This window comes from Balaenoptera physalus (assembly GCF_965194825.1).
Source record: "Balaenoptera physalus genome assembly, chromosome: 11".
NCBI lineage: Eukaryota > Metazoa > Chordata > Mammalia > Artiodactyla > Balaenopteridae > Balaenoptera > Balaenoptera physalus.
This window is the reverse complement of record NC_138896.1, coordinates 10,948,243-10,963,461: the sequence shown is the minus strand read 5'-3', so window position 1 is coordinate 10,963,461 and position 15,219 is coordinate 10,948,243. Positions and strand designations below refer to the sequence as shown.

Genomic DNA, 15,219 nt, shown 5'->3' with positions numbered 1-15,219 from the left:
CACAAACTTCCATCACTGTCTTACTTCATTTTCTCTTCACAAGGCTCTGTGTGGAGCCACCAGATGGAAAACAAGCTGGGAGCTTCCCAGAGAGATTCTCACAGTCAGGGGGCCTCAGTAAGGCCAGGGTTCTGAGAACAGGTCTCTTGCCATTATGAAATGACTCACACTGACTACAAAACGCATTCGATTGGTAACCCAGGTGATCTTTTAATAATGAGAGATGTTTAAGAAAGATACTTACGCAAGTGAAAATGATAAGTGTTACGTAGAAAATGACCAGAGCCAACAGCAGGACAACCTCAGCTCTGTATTTCTTAAAAGTCTCTTCTTTGCGTCCCTTAGAGCATCCTTTAAAAAGAAATAAGTAAAATATGAAGCCGTTGAACAGGACTCTTCTACCAGGATGAAAAAGCTAAGAATGTTTTGTTCTGGCTTTCTAAAGTCCTACTGGTCTCCCCTTCTCACCCTCACGTCTGTACCGTGGGAAGGACATCGGTAATGACGGCGGTGGCCGCAGCCGGCACTCACACTCACCCTGTGCCTGGCTCCGTGCAAAGGGGCTGACATCCAGCATCTCACTGAACCTTCAGGGGCAGGTCTGAGTACCCCAGTTTACAGAAGAAGGAGCCAAGGCTCAGAGAGGCTGAGGGATTAAGGCAGGTGGCAGAGCTGCCCTGCTGTTACAGAACAAGTCGATGCGTCTTCGTAGACCTGTTAAAGCCCCTCCACCAGGGCTGACAGCCAAGGGGGGTGCTACAGAACAGCTCCCTGAGGGCTGCTAAAGGCTGTGGCCTCAGCCCCGGGAGGGGGGCAAGTGCAGGAGGAAAGAGGCCTTCAGCCCAGGAGGGGACAAGGCGGAGACAGCTTCTCCCCACTCAAGCACGACATCCAATGTGCAGCAAGGTTGCTCAGGGAGCTGGCTTGAGGACTGGGGCAGGAGCAGATGCAGTGCGGGTGACAGGAGGGGCTTCCGCCCTCAGGGCCACGGATGGGCCTCCAGACAGCTGTCGACCCCTGAAACTGGATTCAAAATTTTGTGCAATGGTCTGGGGATGGATTCTCACAGAGGTCTGTGACCCCAGAAGAGAAGGGCTGAGAGCCACTGATGGTTCTAACACTTATCGAGCATTCAGTCCCCCCACCCCAGGCGCCAGACCGAGCATTTCAGTGCCATATCTCATTCAACCTTCACCACAAGCCTGTTTTGTAGATAATATCAATATGATATTATCCCCATTTTAAAGATGAGGAAACCAAGGCTCAGGGGTTTCCCCAAGGTAAGATGCTAATGAGCAGCTGAGCTGATATTTGAACCAGATCCAAGTGGCTCTAGTCTGACCGCTCAACTTGTAGGCAGCGCCGCCTTCGCAGAGGGCAGGAAAGCAAGCCAGCTTTTCTCTACTCCTTTCCTCTCTGCTCCCCGCAGGACACGCCTGCCCTCTCTGCCCTTCCTGCCAGGCAGCTCGCGTTTCTCATTCATGTGAATAACACTCACTGAGGGAGCGTATCACGGCAGGTACGGTAAATGCCATGAAGACAAACGAAGCAGCGTAAAGGGCTAGAGATTGAGAAGGGTATAGGTTGTGTGTGTGTGTGTGTGTATGTGTAAGACAGTGAACCAAATCCAAACGCTGACCCCTAACCAGTGATTGCGTTCTTGTGAGTGTGGGAATATTATCTTGAGTCAGATTCCTTTCTGCTTCTCCGTGGAAGGAGAAAGTAGCCATTGTACAAAGTCAGGGCCTCTGTAACAACATGTTTGTCATTTCAAGCCTCAGCCACTAACAAGAGTTGGGCCAAAGTCAAATGCAAGGCGTATTTTAAGTTACATAAAGAAAAGTTATGGAAAAAAGTCCAAGGAGATAATCCTTGTCTTTACACTTGATTCCTGGTCTTACTGCATAGAGCAAAAATGTGCCTTCTGTCACGGGAACGCTATTTTCTTGCTGTGCCCTTTTTCTTTGGCTTGAGTTGAGGTACTGGGACATTCAATTGCTGTAAAGTGGGAGAGAAATGCTGTTCTCATGGGAAAAAGGTGGAAACATGAAGCAGCTCCCTTAGGCCAGGTTAGAAAGCCCCCAATGAGCAGAATATTACACAGTTATCTGACATATTCGGGAGACTACCCAGTTTCTCTGTCTTCCAAAAATTAGACTTGGAAACTTCCTATTGGCTCCGAAGGACTCTTACATGAGTAAGAGTTGTTTGATTTAGCTGTTTGACTACATTTGGCATCCAGCCCAGTCAGACTGGGGTAGATCTGTCCTTATTAAAGAGAAAGTAGAGAAAGTTATGACATCCTTGCAGTAGAAATTAGCTTTCAGCCACAGATATGATCCAAAGCTTCTGAATTACAAGGTAAACTTGGATTGAGGGGATCAAGTTTAGGATCTACAGAAAAGTGCCCCGTGTACTGTAAGAAGAAAACAGGTGCCGCAGATCACCTCACCTGTCACTTTCAAGGTCATGGTGCCACTTAGGTTTCTCTGCCCTTCTGGATCCACCAGGGTGCACCTGTAGGTCCCCGAGTTGCAGCTGGTAGAGTTCTGGATCCTCAGGGAATACAGCCTTTCCCTGGGGGCCTCTGAAGAGGCCCTCTGCTGATAGTGCTGCAGGTCTTCCTGGGGCACCTCCATCCTCTCTGCACTGCCATTTGTGAGCTGTTGTTAAGAAAGAATCATACACAGACTCAGAGACATAGATAACAGACTTGTGGTTCCCAAGGGGGAGGTGGGTGGGTGAGGGATGGATTGGGAGTTCGTGATTAGCAGATGCAAACTAGTATATATAGGATGGATAAACAACAAGGTCCTACTATATAGAGCAGGGAACTATATTTAATATCCTGTGATAAACCATAATGGAAAAAATATGAAAAAGAATATATATATATGTATAACTGAATCACTTTTGCTGTACAGTAGAAATTAACACAACATTGTAAATCAACTATACTTCAATCAAATAAATTTAAAAAACAAGAATCAAACCACATCATGCTCTACTGCCAGAACCTACAAGCACTGGGCCTCCACATCAAGGTTCTACCTCTTGTTTTCATAAAATCCATCCTCAGCTAATTGTTTTAAAACAAGATACTGTGTGTGTGTGTGTGTGTGTGTGTGTGTGTGTGTGTGTGATGTCTGGGGGAGGAGGAGAGAATCTAGGAGAATTCTTTAAGGCTCCATCTTTTTTAGAATAAGATCAGGACTGCATTTGACGATTCTCTGTATCCCTACATGGAGGAGAGAGTGTTCCTATTGATGATAATCATGTGTCACTGATGACTATGTGATGAAGCGCATGAATCACACTGAATCACATTCTCTTGCTGGTTGTTCTCTATTCAATGTTCTCTTGTTTTCTTCAGATACCGACTCACCCACTGACTGATTCTTATTTTTGTAGCCCAGCCTTTTATTTGGAAACGTTTCTAAATCTGTTAAGGTCATTGCCAGACAACTCAACAAAAAAACACAGAGATGCAGATGAGCAATGCCTCTCATGAAGTCACCCTGTTCTTCAGAGACTGCGTACCTGTGGGGTCATCTGTGACGCGGCAGGATGTACCACGCTCACGCCTCTGCTAAGGCAGGAAGACAGCTGACAACAGCACCACGTGGAGATTTTATGTGTCAGGTCACTTGGTGGTAATAGCAAGATATACATGGAAGGGCAATTACGGCTTAAATCACTGTACCCAAGATGGACCAGCCCAACTGGGGTAGATGTCAAATTTAGCCAAACTAACCTGGCTGGTTTTCTTTCCCTGAACAGTCTTTGCGATTAAACTGGTGGGGTCTTTCCGTCATCTCCTACTTCCACGATTAAGCACACATCACGTTCACCATCAATTCCCTTTTTCCCCAGATACATTTTTAATTTGTCTAGTTAACTTGCTCGTTGATCCTCCACTGAAATGTTCTAAAGCTTCTAAAACTCATTTACATAAACAGTAAAGCCAAGCACCGTTTTCAGTGTACAAGGGCAGCCCCGAGCCCTTTGCTGGGCGGCTGGGGAACAGCAGGCAGCCTGGGATTCAGTGGCATTCCTTCCCTGTCCCCAGCGTAGTGGCTGCACCAAAGGGCTCCCTTAGGAAAAGACACCGCAGTCAGACACTGCTGCTGTCTTCGCCTGCACCTGCCGCTGTTTAATCTCCCGTACTGGGAGGACCCTACAACTCCTCTCCTACTTTTCAAAAGGCAATCAGCACCGGGAAATAAATAACCAAGGAATGGGGGGAACACCCAGTGAGGCAGAGGCAGCCCAGGACAGAAGACAGACACACATGCACATGCACACACACACCCTCCTTGGTTTCTGCTTCATTTATTAAGTCGGGGAATGCACCTTGAGGTCCACGGGAAGCTCAGATTCCAGCTTCCACGGCTCGGGCTCCTATTGGCGTTCCTGTGGAGTGGCCTGCAGAGACATCTGGTGGCTGATTTATCGCTCCTGCAAGAAACCCTGCTTCATTCACTCCTAGCACTGGGCTGAGACTAATAGCTTTTCTCAGGCGAGGTCTACGAACGTAAATCCCATTTCCTGACAGTCCTTGTGCTGAAAGGTTCCTTCCAAAATAATCAAGACTGGGGCATTTAGGTGTTCAAAAACAGAGCAAGAAAACAAGCAAACAAAAAAAGGAGGTGTGGTCAAGGAACCTTAGGCATCCAACTGATTTTGGAACACGTCTAAGTTAGACCAGTTTTCCCCTTTTCAAGTCTGATTGAACCAAAAACTGCAGCCTTATCATGTGCCTGCACCTCTCCCCTCCTCTGCTGCCTGGCAGAAGTGCTCCCTCCCACCAGAGCTTTTGATGGGTCAGGTGCCCAGGACCATCCCGGGCCAATCGCTTCCAAGACTCCCTCCTCCACCCCACCCCACAAGGCCAGTTTGAACTAATTAACTCAGCTTAATCTCTGCAGTCCCCACGATGCTGTCTCAATCTGCTTTTCTTTTCTAAATTAACCTCCAAATGTGTTCAACTCAGATTTCTTTCCAATAGATTTCACTGGAATTCAGTTTTGTAGAAATCCCTGCATCCGAAAAGATGGAAACTTGGCTGCAACAATCATTTTGAGATTTTCTACCTCAGATTTTCTCCTTAGGGTGGTCTTCTCTCCTATCCAGTGACCCCTCCCTCAACTCAAAAAGACCTATCTGAAAGTCAAGATCAAAAAAACCAAAAAAATACAAAAAAAACTGAGAACCCCTCTGGAGCTGGTGGAAATATAAACTATTGTGCTTTATTTACATAAAGATGGCCCCTTTATCACGCTGGCTGCTGGGAACTGCTGAAGCTAGTACGTGGTGGTGATCAGAACGGACTGGCAGTGGCCTTCTGCCTATTTGCAGAAGAGAATTCATTTTAAAAATCAGCAGTAACAACAAAAAGTAGTTTATGTGATGGTCAGATTTCCACGGGTCTCTGACAAAACCTCCAGAGAGGTTATTTTACAATGGCAAAGCCAAGGCAGGGTGAAATCATAAGAATGAAAGTAAGAGGTAGGGGAAAGTCAAAACGAAGAACCCCAAAGCAGCTTGCAGAATTCTGCTTTACTGAACCACCACAGCCATCAGTGGGATCGTGGCAAGATACCTCAACTCTCACGGGGTCATCTTCCAATGGCCCCTCCCTGGGTCTTCCTGAAAGACCCAGAGAACTGAGAGAAGTACTGGCTTAACCTGGGACCTCTGGCCAAAGTGATGAACAGCTCTCTGTGCCTGATAGCTACCCGTAACAAAAGGAACCTTCTGTAACTTCACACAGTGCACGTGGAAATAGTTCAGAACCTTCCTTCTAGCTTCAAGCTGCAGGTATGTACATAGCCTATTCGCCCTTCCTCCTGCCTACAGCTGCAAAAATAGTTGTAGTTTTCATGTTAACATGCTCAAGATGCGAGTGGAGCGCTAGCAGTACAAAGAGACTTTATGCAAAAGTTCAAATCATCATCTTCAGCACCGTGGCCAAGCAGCCATCACCCTGCAGTATCGGGTGAGTGAGCCGTGGCCCGAGCAGCACTGTTCAAGAACCGAAGGAATTTCAGGGGGAGGAACATGGAATAACAGCAAATGGGCCATCCTCAACTTCGCTGGGTTTTATGAGTTCTTATAAACATTTGAGCTGGCTCAAAATCAACCACTGGCAAGAATGACTTTCAACATTCCAAATCTAAAAGTGTTTCATTGCCTCTCTGCAAAAGCATTTTAGGAAATAGTCATTTATAACAAAAGGAACCCTCAGATTCATTCGCAGCCGAGTGTAACTGACAGGAACTATTTAACGCACACTTTGCGACACTCATATTGCAGAGGGCTACGACACAGCACGCTGTGGGCAAATGAATTCCTCAAAACACTCATCCAAATCATGTTTTTAAAATCCACATTCCATGCATTAACTCTTATGCTGACAAATATTATCTTTCTGATTGAATTAGAAAAGGCAAAATATAAGACATCTCATTTTCAGAAAGCCTAAGGACTTTTGTCTCAAGGCCTCCAATTTGACTAAATAATTTAAATACCATATTCCCTCTCTAAGATGGAGATCTGACCTTAAGGAAACCACAAGCCCTAAATTAAAATAAATTCTCTTTAATTTGCCGAATACTAAACCAAGCAAATACAAGTAGTAATTTTAAACGCATGTGAATTGTTTTTTTTAATGGTGGATAAATTTGAACTAGAAAGAAATCAAATAAATATCTAAATATGGCTGAAATTGAACCAATATTTCAGTCAAATCCCTATTGTGAAAAGGGATTTTTTTAGAAGTTTACATAAGTTTATCCAAATATATGCTAACTTCCTAGATTACCATCTTTGGATATAAGAGGACAACAGCTCCATTCCTATTGCAAAGAATTTTGATTCCACAGCCTTGAAATCCAAATTTATCATGCATGAGATCTGTTAAGAATGTGATAGGAAAGTAAAAGAAAAGGGAAGAGATTTTTTTGAGGAGAAAAATGTGTGCACATATATATGCATATAAATATTTAATCCAACAATTTAATTAAACATATTTAAAGGAATGGATGTTAGTATTTAAAGGTGGTATTAAATTAATCTGATATATTCCAATCACATCGAACAGCTTTTTTTTTATTGCATTTCCCATGCACTAACATTCATGTACCTTGGTTTCCAACTCAATTAAAGGGCCAATATAATCCCCATTCATCATAAAAACAGCTCTTTATAACATGCAAAATAGTTTGGCTCAGAGGTTGATGTCATAATGGGGGTAGAATGTATAAGCATTAACATCGTCTTTTTCTAAGTGTAGTTTTATTGGAAAAATGATTTTCCACTTTGAAATTTACTGGGTCTAACAGACAGAGCTGGATTTATGGCTGTTAACAGAGTTATGAGTATGGCAGAGGCAACGTAATTAAGAGCACAGGCTTTGGTGTTGGACAGATGTGGAAACAAAACCCCAGCCCCGCCACGGCTAGCTCTGCTCTTGGCGAAGGGCCTGAAGCTCTCGGGCTTCGTTTGCTCCCCTGAGATGGGGGAGGGTAAGTACACCTCCCAGAGTTGGTGTGAATATACCTATGATGAGGTAGGTGGGTATTGTAGCATATTGTCAATCACACAGAAAGCGCTAAAAATGTTACCACTCTTTTTTTTTCACAGCTAAGTTCTAAACAGTTCCCTGCACATAGGAAATATTCAAAAAGTATTTATTTAATGAATGAGTGAATCTTAGAAACAATGAGGAAGACACAAGGGCACTAGCTCTGGAATCAGAAAACCTGAAGTCAAGCATCAGGTAGCTGGGTCACTTTACCTCTGACTTGGATTTCCTCGTCTGTAACTACCTTACTTCCCTCATGGGGTTATTTTAAGAATCAAATGAGAAAACACATAATAGTGCTTCATAATCGGTAATGTTGGTAACAGGAATTGTTGTTGTATCCAATAGCTTTCTACTCTGCCCACCCATTCAGTCATTTCTTCCAGCTGATACTTCAGTCTCCTCTGGCAAAGCTGTTCTAGAAGTCCCAATCTCTGCTCTAGGGAGAAATTTTTTCTGCCCACAAGGTCTCCAAAATAGCCACAGCATTCTGAATTTCTAAGGCACCATCATAATGTGGAAAATACCCTTTGGAACGGGGCTTTGAAGGCAACGTTAGGCACTCACTGTTCATGCCAATCGTCCTTCTTCCATTAGTTCCTTGTGGGTCCTGCTGGACCGGGAAGGGCATCCTTACGGGCTCTGAGTTCATGTCCTTCGGAGGGCACTACATCTGGTTCTAGAAAAGGCACGTTTGACTCTGGCCTGACCTCCGTGACCAGAGGGAATGGTTCTGATGGATCCATGACCCAATCAAAGCCACTTAAGTGTAATCTGACATTTGTTGAGATAGAAGAGACACAGTCTTTTGCTTTGCACTCGATCTCGGGAGGACAGACAAGTCTGCAGTTACCGGCTACTATCTCACTGCCACGTGGAGGCTGTTAATAAAACCAACACGAAGGAAGGAAAAGTTGAGAGAAAGAAAGTCACCGAGCCCTGAGGATATTCACGAACCTCCAAATTTAGCCTTACCACAAACTGAGTGGCTTAAGACAACAGAAATTTATTCTCTTACAGTTCTGGAGGCCAAAGGTCCGATATCAAGGCGCTGGCAGGGCCTTGCTCTCTCTAGGGGAGAATCTGTTTCATGCCTCGCTCCTGGCTTCTGGTGTTCCTGGAAACTGGCATTCCTTGGCCTGTAGACACATCACTACAGTCTCTGCCTTCACCTTCACGTGGTGTTCTCCCTGTGCATCTGCCTCTGTGTTTCTGTTTTCTTATAAGGACACCCGTCATTGGATTCAGGGCCACCCTAATCAAGTATGACCTCACTTTAACTTGGTTACATCTGCAAAGATCCTATTTCCAAATAAGGTCGCACTCACAAATACCAGGGATTAGGACCGAGACACAACTTTTTTTGGGACACTATCTAACCCACAACATCAGCCATGACTGAAGTAGGAACTATATTTTGATTTTTAAAAATTATTTATTTCAACCACACAAGCCAATATATTCCCTTTTCTTTAAGCTAGTTTTGATTGGATTACAAGCCTTCACAACGGAAAGATTCCTAATTGATAGGAGCACCTTGCCCCACTCCAGAAATAAACGTGGCACATGCGGGGCTATCTCCACGTGGCTCCAACCTCAAGGCCAGTCCTGCTTTGTCACTCAGGCTCACAGGCCTCCCACTGCTCGGTGAAAGAGACACCAGGGTCTGACTGGACTCAGGACCTTTGTTCTCCAGAACTGACCCAGTGAGTCTGGTCCTAGGTGAACATGAATTGTCTATGGCAATGAGCATCTATCTTTTCCCATAGGTTTTCCCCATCTGGACCAATAATCCTAGACAAATACCAGTTCTTCTGGAATCTATCTTCTCTCGGACAATTGCGACAAGAACGTGCAGTAGACTAGCTGGTGCCCCACAAAAATATCAAGTGATATTCACAAGCCTTGGGCTCTTACTCCTATACCAGAACTACATGACACACACAGAAATTTTACCCAAGTATACCCCAGTGCAAAAACAAAAATTAAAAATATGCTTCAGGTGTAAAGAGTCTTAGGGAAGTACTTTAGTTCAGCTCTGGTTTGAGCTAGCACTGTTGGTAGAAAATTTGAGGTTATCCCAAGAGTAGCCAGGAAGGACTTATGGAAACAGTTTCAGATGGAGGAACCCTCTTTTTAGGTAATGTATCTCTTTTTAGTCCTGCCCTACATAAAACCTTCCCTGATGTCACTAAGACCTTCTTCTAACTTCCTCTTCTTTGTGTAGTGACATAACCAAGTACAGAACTAACATAATCAGTCCTCATGTGACTCGGGTTCCCCCTTTTATTTATGGAAAACAAGTGTTTGCAGTTTTTTCTCTTTAACTCTCAGCTGCCTTTTTCCTCCCTACCCTCTTCCAAGCTGAAAGATTTTTAGCAGCTTTGCTGTGTCTCATCATTGTCCCAAAATCTCAGCGCTCCATCATTCTCCTCTGGTTGGGACTTCTTCTAGAGCCTGGCCCACTCCTCCCTAGAACCATGTGGACAACAGAACTGGTGACCAAGAGAGAAGGTGAGGTAACCCCCAGGAATGTGCTGCAGCCTCACTGAGCTAACCCGATGGCAGTTCCACTGCAGTGAAAGACTAAAGCTTCCCTCTGAGATTCATTTTCTGGGATGAATTATAGTCTGTCTTTCACCACAAGAAATACGCTTTTCCTCTGACGTAGTTTTCACGATGTTATCCTCTTTGCTTAAAAACTTTCAAAGGCTCCTTGCTGCCGAGAGGACCAAGTTCAAGCCCTTATAATTCAGCATTCGGGGGTGTTCACAGCCTGCTTGCTGGCATTACCTCTCAGTCCTCTGTGGTATGATTCTCCCTTCCAGATCATTAGTTTGCCCTCAGTCCCCAAAGATGCGTGTGAATTCCTGTGTCCATGCCTTTGACAGTCCTCTGGCAAAAGGTCCATATTGGTCTTAGGATGGCTATTGCCAGGTGCAGGGCTTGGCACACATTTGGGACATAGAAATATTTACGAACTGAGGAAAATGTAAATATGGGAGACATCTGAAAATTCACTTTTTGCCTTTCATAGCCTGACCTAAAGGTTATTCAATCAGGTCAAGTAGTACAGGTGCCAATGGGGATGGTATGATTTTTCTTTGATGCTCACACAGGCATTGTTTTCACATTTCAATGTTTCGGCGCTTCTGTATTTAATGTAGAAATGTTTCCTTTTTCTCCTAAAACATCTCAAATCTATCTTAAAACAGACGTCATTCTAGAATCAGGTCAGTGCAGTGAGCGGCACGCATTGTCTCCTTCGTGGGTCCATCAGGGTTGGTGTCTGTACAGATGCCATCTGCCCGGGCCATTCGTCAACCCTAGGCCCCCCCGAAGGCTCCTATAGCACTTCCTCGCTTTGGGGCTCATTATCACACAAGATGCTACAGACAGAAAACAGGACTCCACTGAATAGGAGATGAGCAACATACATCATAACAGCTCATAACAAATCAAGGACAAGCAATATCCGTGTAGCGACTGTCCTGGAACTTTCCAAGTAGCTTCGTGTGAGCCCATGAATCTGCTCTCCTTTAGTCCTCAGGAGAGCCCATGACCTGCCACAGCTGCCTCTCTCCGAAATATTGTAAAGTTCAAGTCTGATCTATTCTCTGAAATCATGGTCTCACTTCCCCTTTCTCCCTTCCTTTGGAAATCATCTAAAAAGGGCACTTGTCTTGTGACGCATCTCTGTCCTCACCCCCGTGGTGTCACTCAGAGATGACACTATATATCCTCTTTCATTATGCCTCAACCTAGGGTGCTGGGGCTCCCAGCACAATACGAGACGGTGCTACGTCGCCCTCGTAAGTAACCACTCATTACGAGCAGCGCCAGAACACTCCATTCATCCAGTGTCATCCTCTCCTTCCAGACCCAGTGCAGCCTCATTAAAGGGAGCGTGAACCCGCTCCGCAAGCAGCACAGACGCAGCTCTTTAACGATGTCCTTACTCCTGGCAGACATGGGGCTGGGCTATGACCCTCTTGTGCTAGAGTCTAACCCAAGGTCACAGCCACGTTCTTCTACTTTGGTAGAAGAGTGACGGACCAACGTCTCTTTGCCTCAGAATAGCTCAAAATACCTCCCTCAACAACCACAGTCTATTCACAATCCTAAGAGCTAAACTGAATGGATATACCGCATTAACTTTTCTATTTCTTCCCAATCATTCACTCTGCCTTAAAAGGTACAATACGGGAAGGGATGAGAGGAGGCCCCATTCTTGGATCCCAGTTGGGAAGACATCAGTCCGCAGGAAAGAAGAGTTGGGCTAACAGGAATTGGGCTATCTCTGCCCATTCTTGGCTCTACCTTTGACCCCCTGGGCATGTCTATATTACACCCCTGGACCAGTCCCCTGTCATTGTACCTTTGAAACAGAGAGAATAAAATGGACCCTGTTCCCTCCCAACTCACCCTAATGTTGCAAACACTAAATGGACTCCGTCTGCTCTGAGTCTTTTGCTAAAAGGCACATGATAAGAAACACATGGTTTACATGGGTCCTTTTGTTAATCATAAGTAATCAGTGCCAACTGGACAGCGGCAGGATGCTCTGTGGTGCCGGAGAACTGAGTGGTAAATGGATTTTTAAATTGTGAGTCGTTATAACCGTAATTGTGATATGCAGAAGGCCTGCAAGAATGCGATTCAATCTGGCGGACGGTGAAACCCCACACTCCAAGGGACTCTCTGCTTACTTGATCAGCATGCAGCCTACAAGTGTGCAAAGCGGTTTTACAAACCACCTTACTGATGATCCAGCTGGGCTGGCTGTGGTCACCAGGCTTAAACTCCTCACTTCATAGCTACCTCTCCGCATCACTGAAACACTTTACAAGAAAGCTGTGGGAGGAAATGACAAGATAATCTTCTGTAAAATGCAGAATTTCAGCATTTCACCACTGGCCTTATTTCCAGAACACTCTAACCATTTTTGTTGTACAAGCACAATCGATGCAAAAGTATAATTACTGGGCTGGAAAATAACAAACATCTACGGAATACGCTGAGATCTGTTCAAAAGTACTTGAAAAATAAAGCATATCACTTTCAAGGTATCTGATTAGTTTACTGGCATAGCATAGCTCTCCTATCCACCATTACTCAATCACAATTTCCTCCTTAAAAAAAATAACTAGGGTATGAGTTTTTAATGACCCTATTCCACGGACCAACAGAAAAAAGAGAATGCCACGAGACTATTGTCTTTTTTTCTTAACAGAGGTTTGAGAGACCTTCAGGGTCTTTAAAGCTTGCAAGAACTGTGTTCAACAAACAAGCACATACATTATAGAGTTACATCATCAGCTGACATCCAAGGAAAAGTCAAAGGTTAATCACTCTGGTTTACTGCATCATTCCAAATGACCTCGTGCAAGATTTAACTTGACAACTGTTTGAACTTTACAGTCTGAAATTTCATCTACTTTTTTCGTGAGTACTTTGTAATTACTCCCCTGGGGATATTAATATTGTTTTCCCTTTTTAATTGCTCTCTGAAAGGGATAGTGGTTTCATGTTTTTCCCCTCCTTTTAGATAACCAAGTCCCTGCCTGGCTAGCCCAAAGACACTTTCATTTTCTTTAAGTAATTAAGGGAGAAAACAGAAATAACAAGATAGACCTCTAAGAACCTAGGCTGTGGAGCCAGACTGCTTGGTTCAAATTCCACCTCCAGCGATTAGCCCGCTGTGTAACAGTGAGCAGATTATTTCACTCCCTAAGGCTCAGTTTCCTCATCTGTAAAGCAGGAACAGTAACAGTATTGATCTCTTAAGTCCATTGGAAGGATCGGAACAGCTGATGTACATAGATATTTACCTCAGAGCTTGGCAGATGGTGAGTACTCAAATAATATTGGTTTTACAATATTTTTATTTACATACTATTGTTTTTACAAGGGAACAATTTTGGAATAGCTGTGTTCTCTGCTCCCACAGTGAATAAGGTGGAAATGAAGTAGGAATAATAACAAACCTACTTTCATACACAATACAGCGCCCCGAGGCCCCAGCACCGTTTCCACTGTGCATAATCATAAAAGGTCAGCCTGAATTCACTGAGCACCTTCAAAATTAGCAGGGCAAACACTGGGTGCCATGCAGGATACACAAAAGCAGTGGCGCAGCACTGTCCCCAGGGAACTGACAATCTGGTTAGGAGACACACACACACACACACACAGACACACACATACAAAGAGGTTAACGGTCCTATGCTGCCTTGTTAAATGGCTAGATACTTGTGCAGGTTCTTACAGCATCTTTTATGATGGGCAGAAGAAAACCCAGCATTTTGTGGAAAGCTACAAACGCACAGAGATTTCCTGCAAGGTAAAATGACAAATCAGCGAGCTCCGCAGAGTAAGGCTGGGATATCACAGTCATGTGCTTCAGCCAGAGGTGCCATTGTGGCAGTGACCTCATTAAAGGCGGGGAGCACGGGGAGAAAAAAAAAACAAAACAAAAACCAGTGACAGCAGACAGTGGCTGCTTGGGTTTCCAATGCCACCAGAACCACAATCTTAGAATCTGAAAAGGTTCCAGTTCAGAGGAAACCTTAAAAAAGCCTCAGTTTGACTCAATTCTCTTACAGCAGGGACAGTGACACTTCTTACACGCGGGGACGCCTCCACGCACCATCACAGACGCCCTCCCTGCGGGACCTCTCAGGACGGCCAGAGGGAGGAGCAGCCAAGGGTACCCCAGAAAGGGGACGGCTGACAGCTAACTACCACCTAAGAAACAAGCCTATCACTTCTCTCTGGCAGTCCTTCCTCTCAAGGTGCCCCCTCCCCGCCTCCCCAAATGTATGAGCACCACAGTCACAAAACACCAGAAATCAGAAATCCGGAGACCTTCCTCCCGTCCAAGGCCAAATCTGCACTAGCTGCTTTCTCCCTGGCCTGCTGTCCATAACCACAGGTGGCCTCTGGAATTAATCCAAATAAGGGGTTCCTCTGCCCTCCACAACGTCTTATTTGGATCATTCATCTCAGGGCCACCTTTAGAGGCAAGAAGATTGAGGTCCCCGGCGGAACTAAATCTAAGTCGGCCTGTACCTGGATGCGGCTGAGCTTGGAGCCGGGATGGGAGAGGCGTGTGGGAAGACCGGGTACCGAGTTCAGCTATGGGAGATGCCCCCGAACCCGAGCCACAGAGGGTCCCCAGCCCAAGGAAGGTGGCTGCCCGGTCTGCAATTAACCCACCCAACCCTAACTCGCCGGTCTCGCCGCGCTTACCTTGGCCCAGAAGACCGCGTAGGGGACCTGCGGATCCCAGGGGGCAGTGCAGGGCAAGTCCACATCCTCCGAACAGGCCACCTTCACCTCCCGCGCCGCGGGCACCAGGCTGCAGGCTGCAAGAGGGAGAGAGAGCGGCGTGAGCAAGCGAGAAAAGGGGGTGTCCAGGGGAGGCGGGCGGGGGGCGCCGGGCGTCCGCGGGCCCTACCGCAGCTCAGGAGCAGGAGCCGGAGGCCGCGCGACATCGCTGGGGACTGCCGGCTGGGGGCCCTGGCGCTGCCTCTTGTACCCGCGCGCACCGGGACTTCCCCGGGCGCCAGTCCCGGGGGATCCCCGCGGGCGGCGGAAGCTGCGGCGCGCCTCCCCCGCCTCCACCACCCGGG

At 45.8% G+C, this 15,219-nt stretch overlaps 1 protein-coding gene across 2 annotated transcripts in view; it reads right to left on the bottom strand.

The window, feature by feature from the left end:
- CD83 (CD83 molecule) overlaps positions 1–15,219 on the bottom strand; it is a 17,504-nt gene extending 2,285 nt beyond the window's left edge. The window contains exons 1-4 of one of the 2 annotated variants that reach the window (XM_082415290.1): positions 15,045–15,219; positions 14,837–14,952; positions 2,453–2,663; positions 245–351 (exon numbers count right to left, since the gene is read on the bottom strand). In XM_082415290.1, the coding sequence (XP_082271416.1) occupies positions 245–351; positions 2,453–2,663; positions 14,837–14,952; positions 15,045–15,081 (471 nt within the window). In that variant the 5' untranslated portion in view covers positions 15,082–15,219. The remainder of the gene's footprint in view (positions 1–244; positions 352–2,452; positions 2,664–14,836; positions 14,953–15,044) is intronic. The other variant, XM_082415289.1, reaches the window with a different exon arrangement.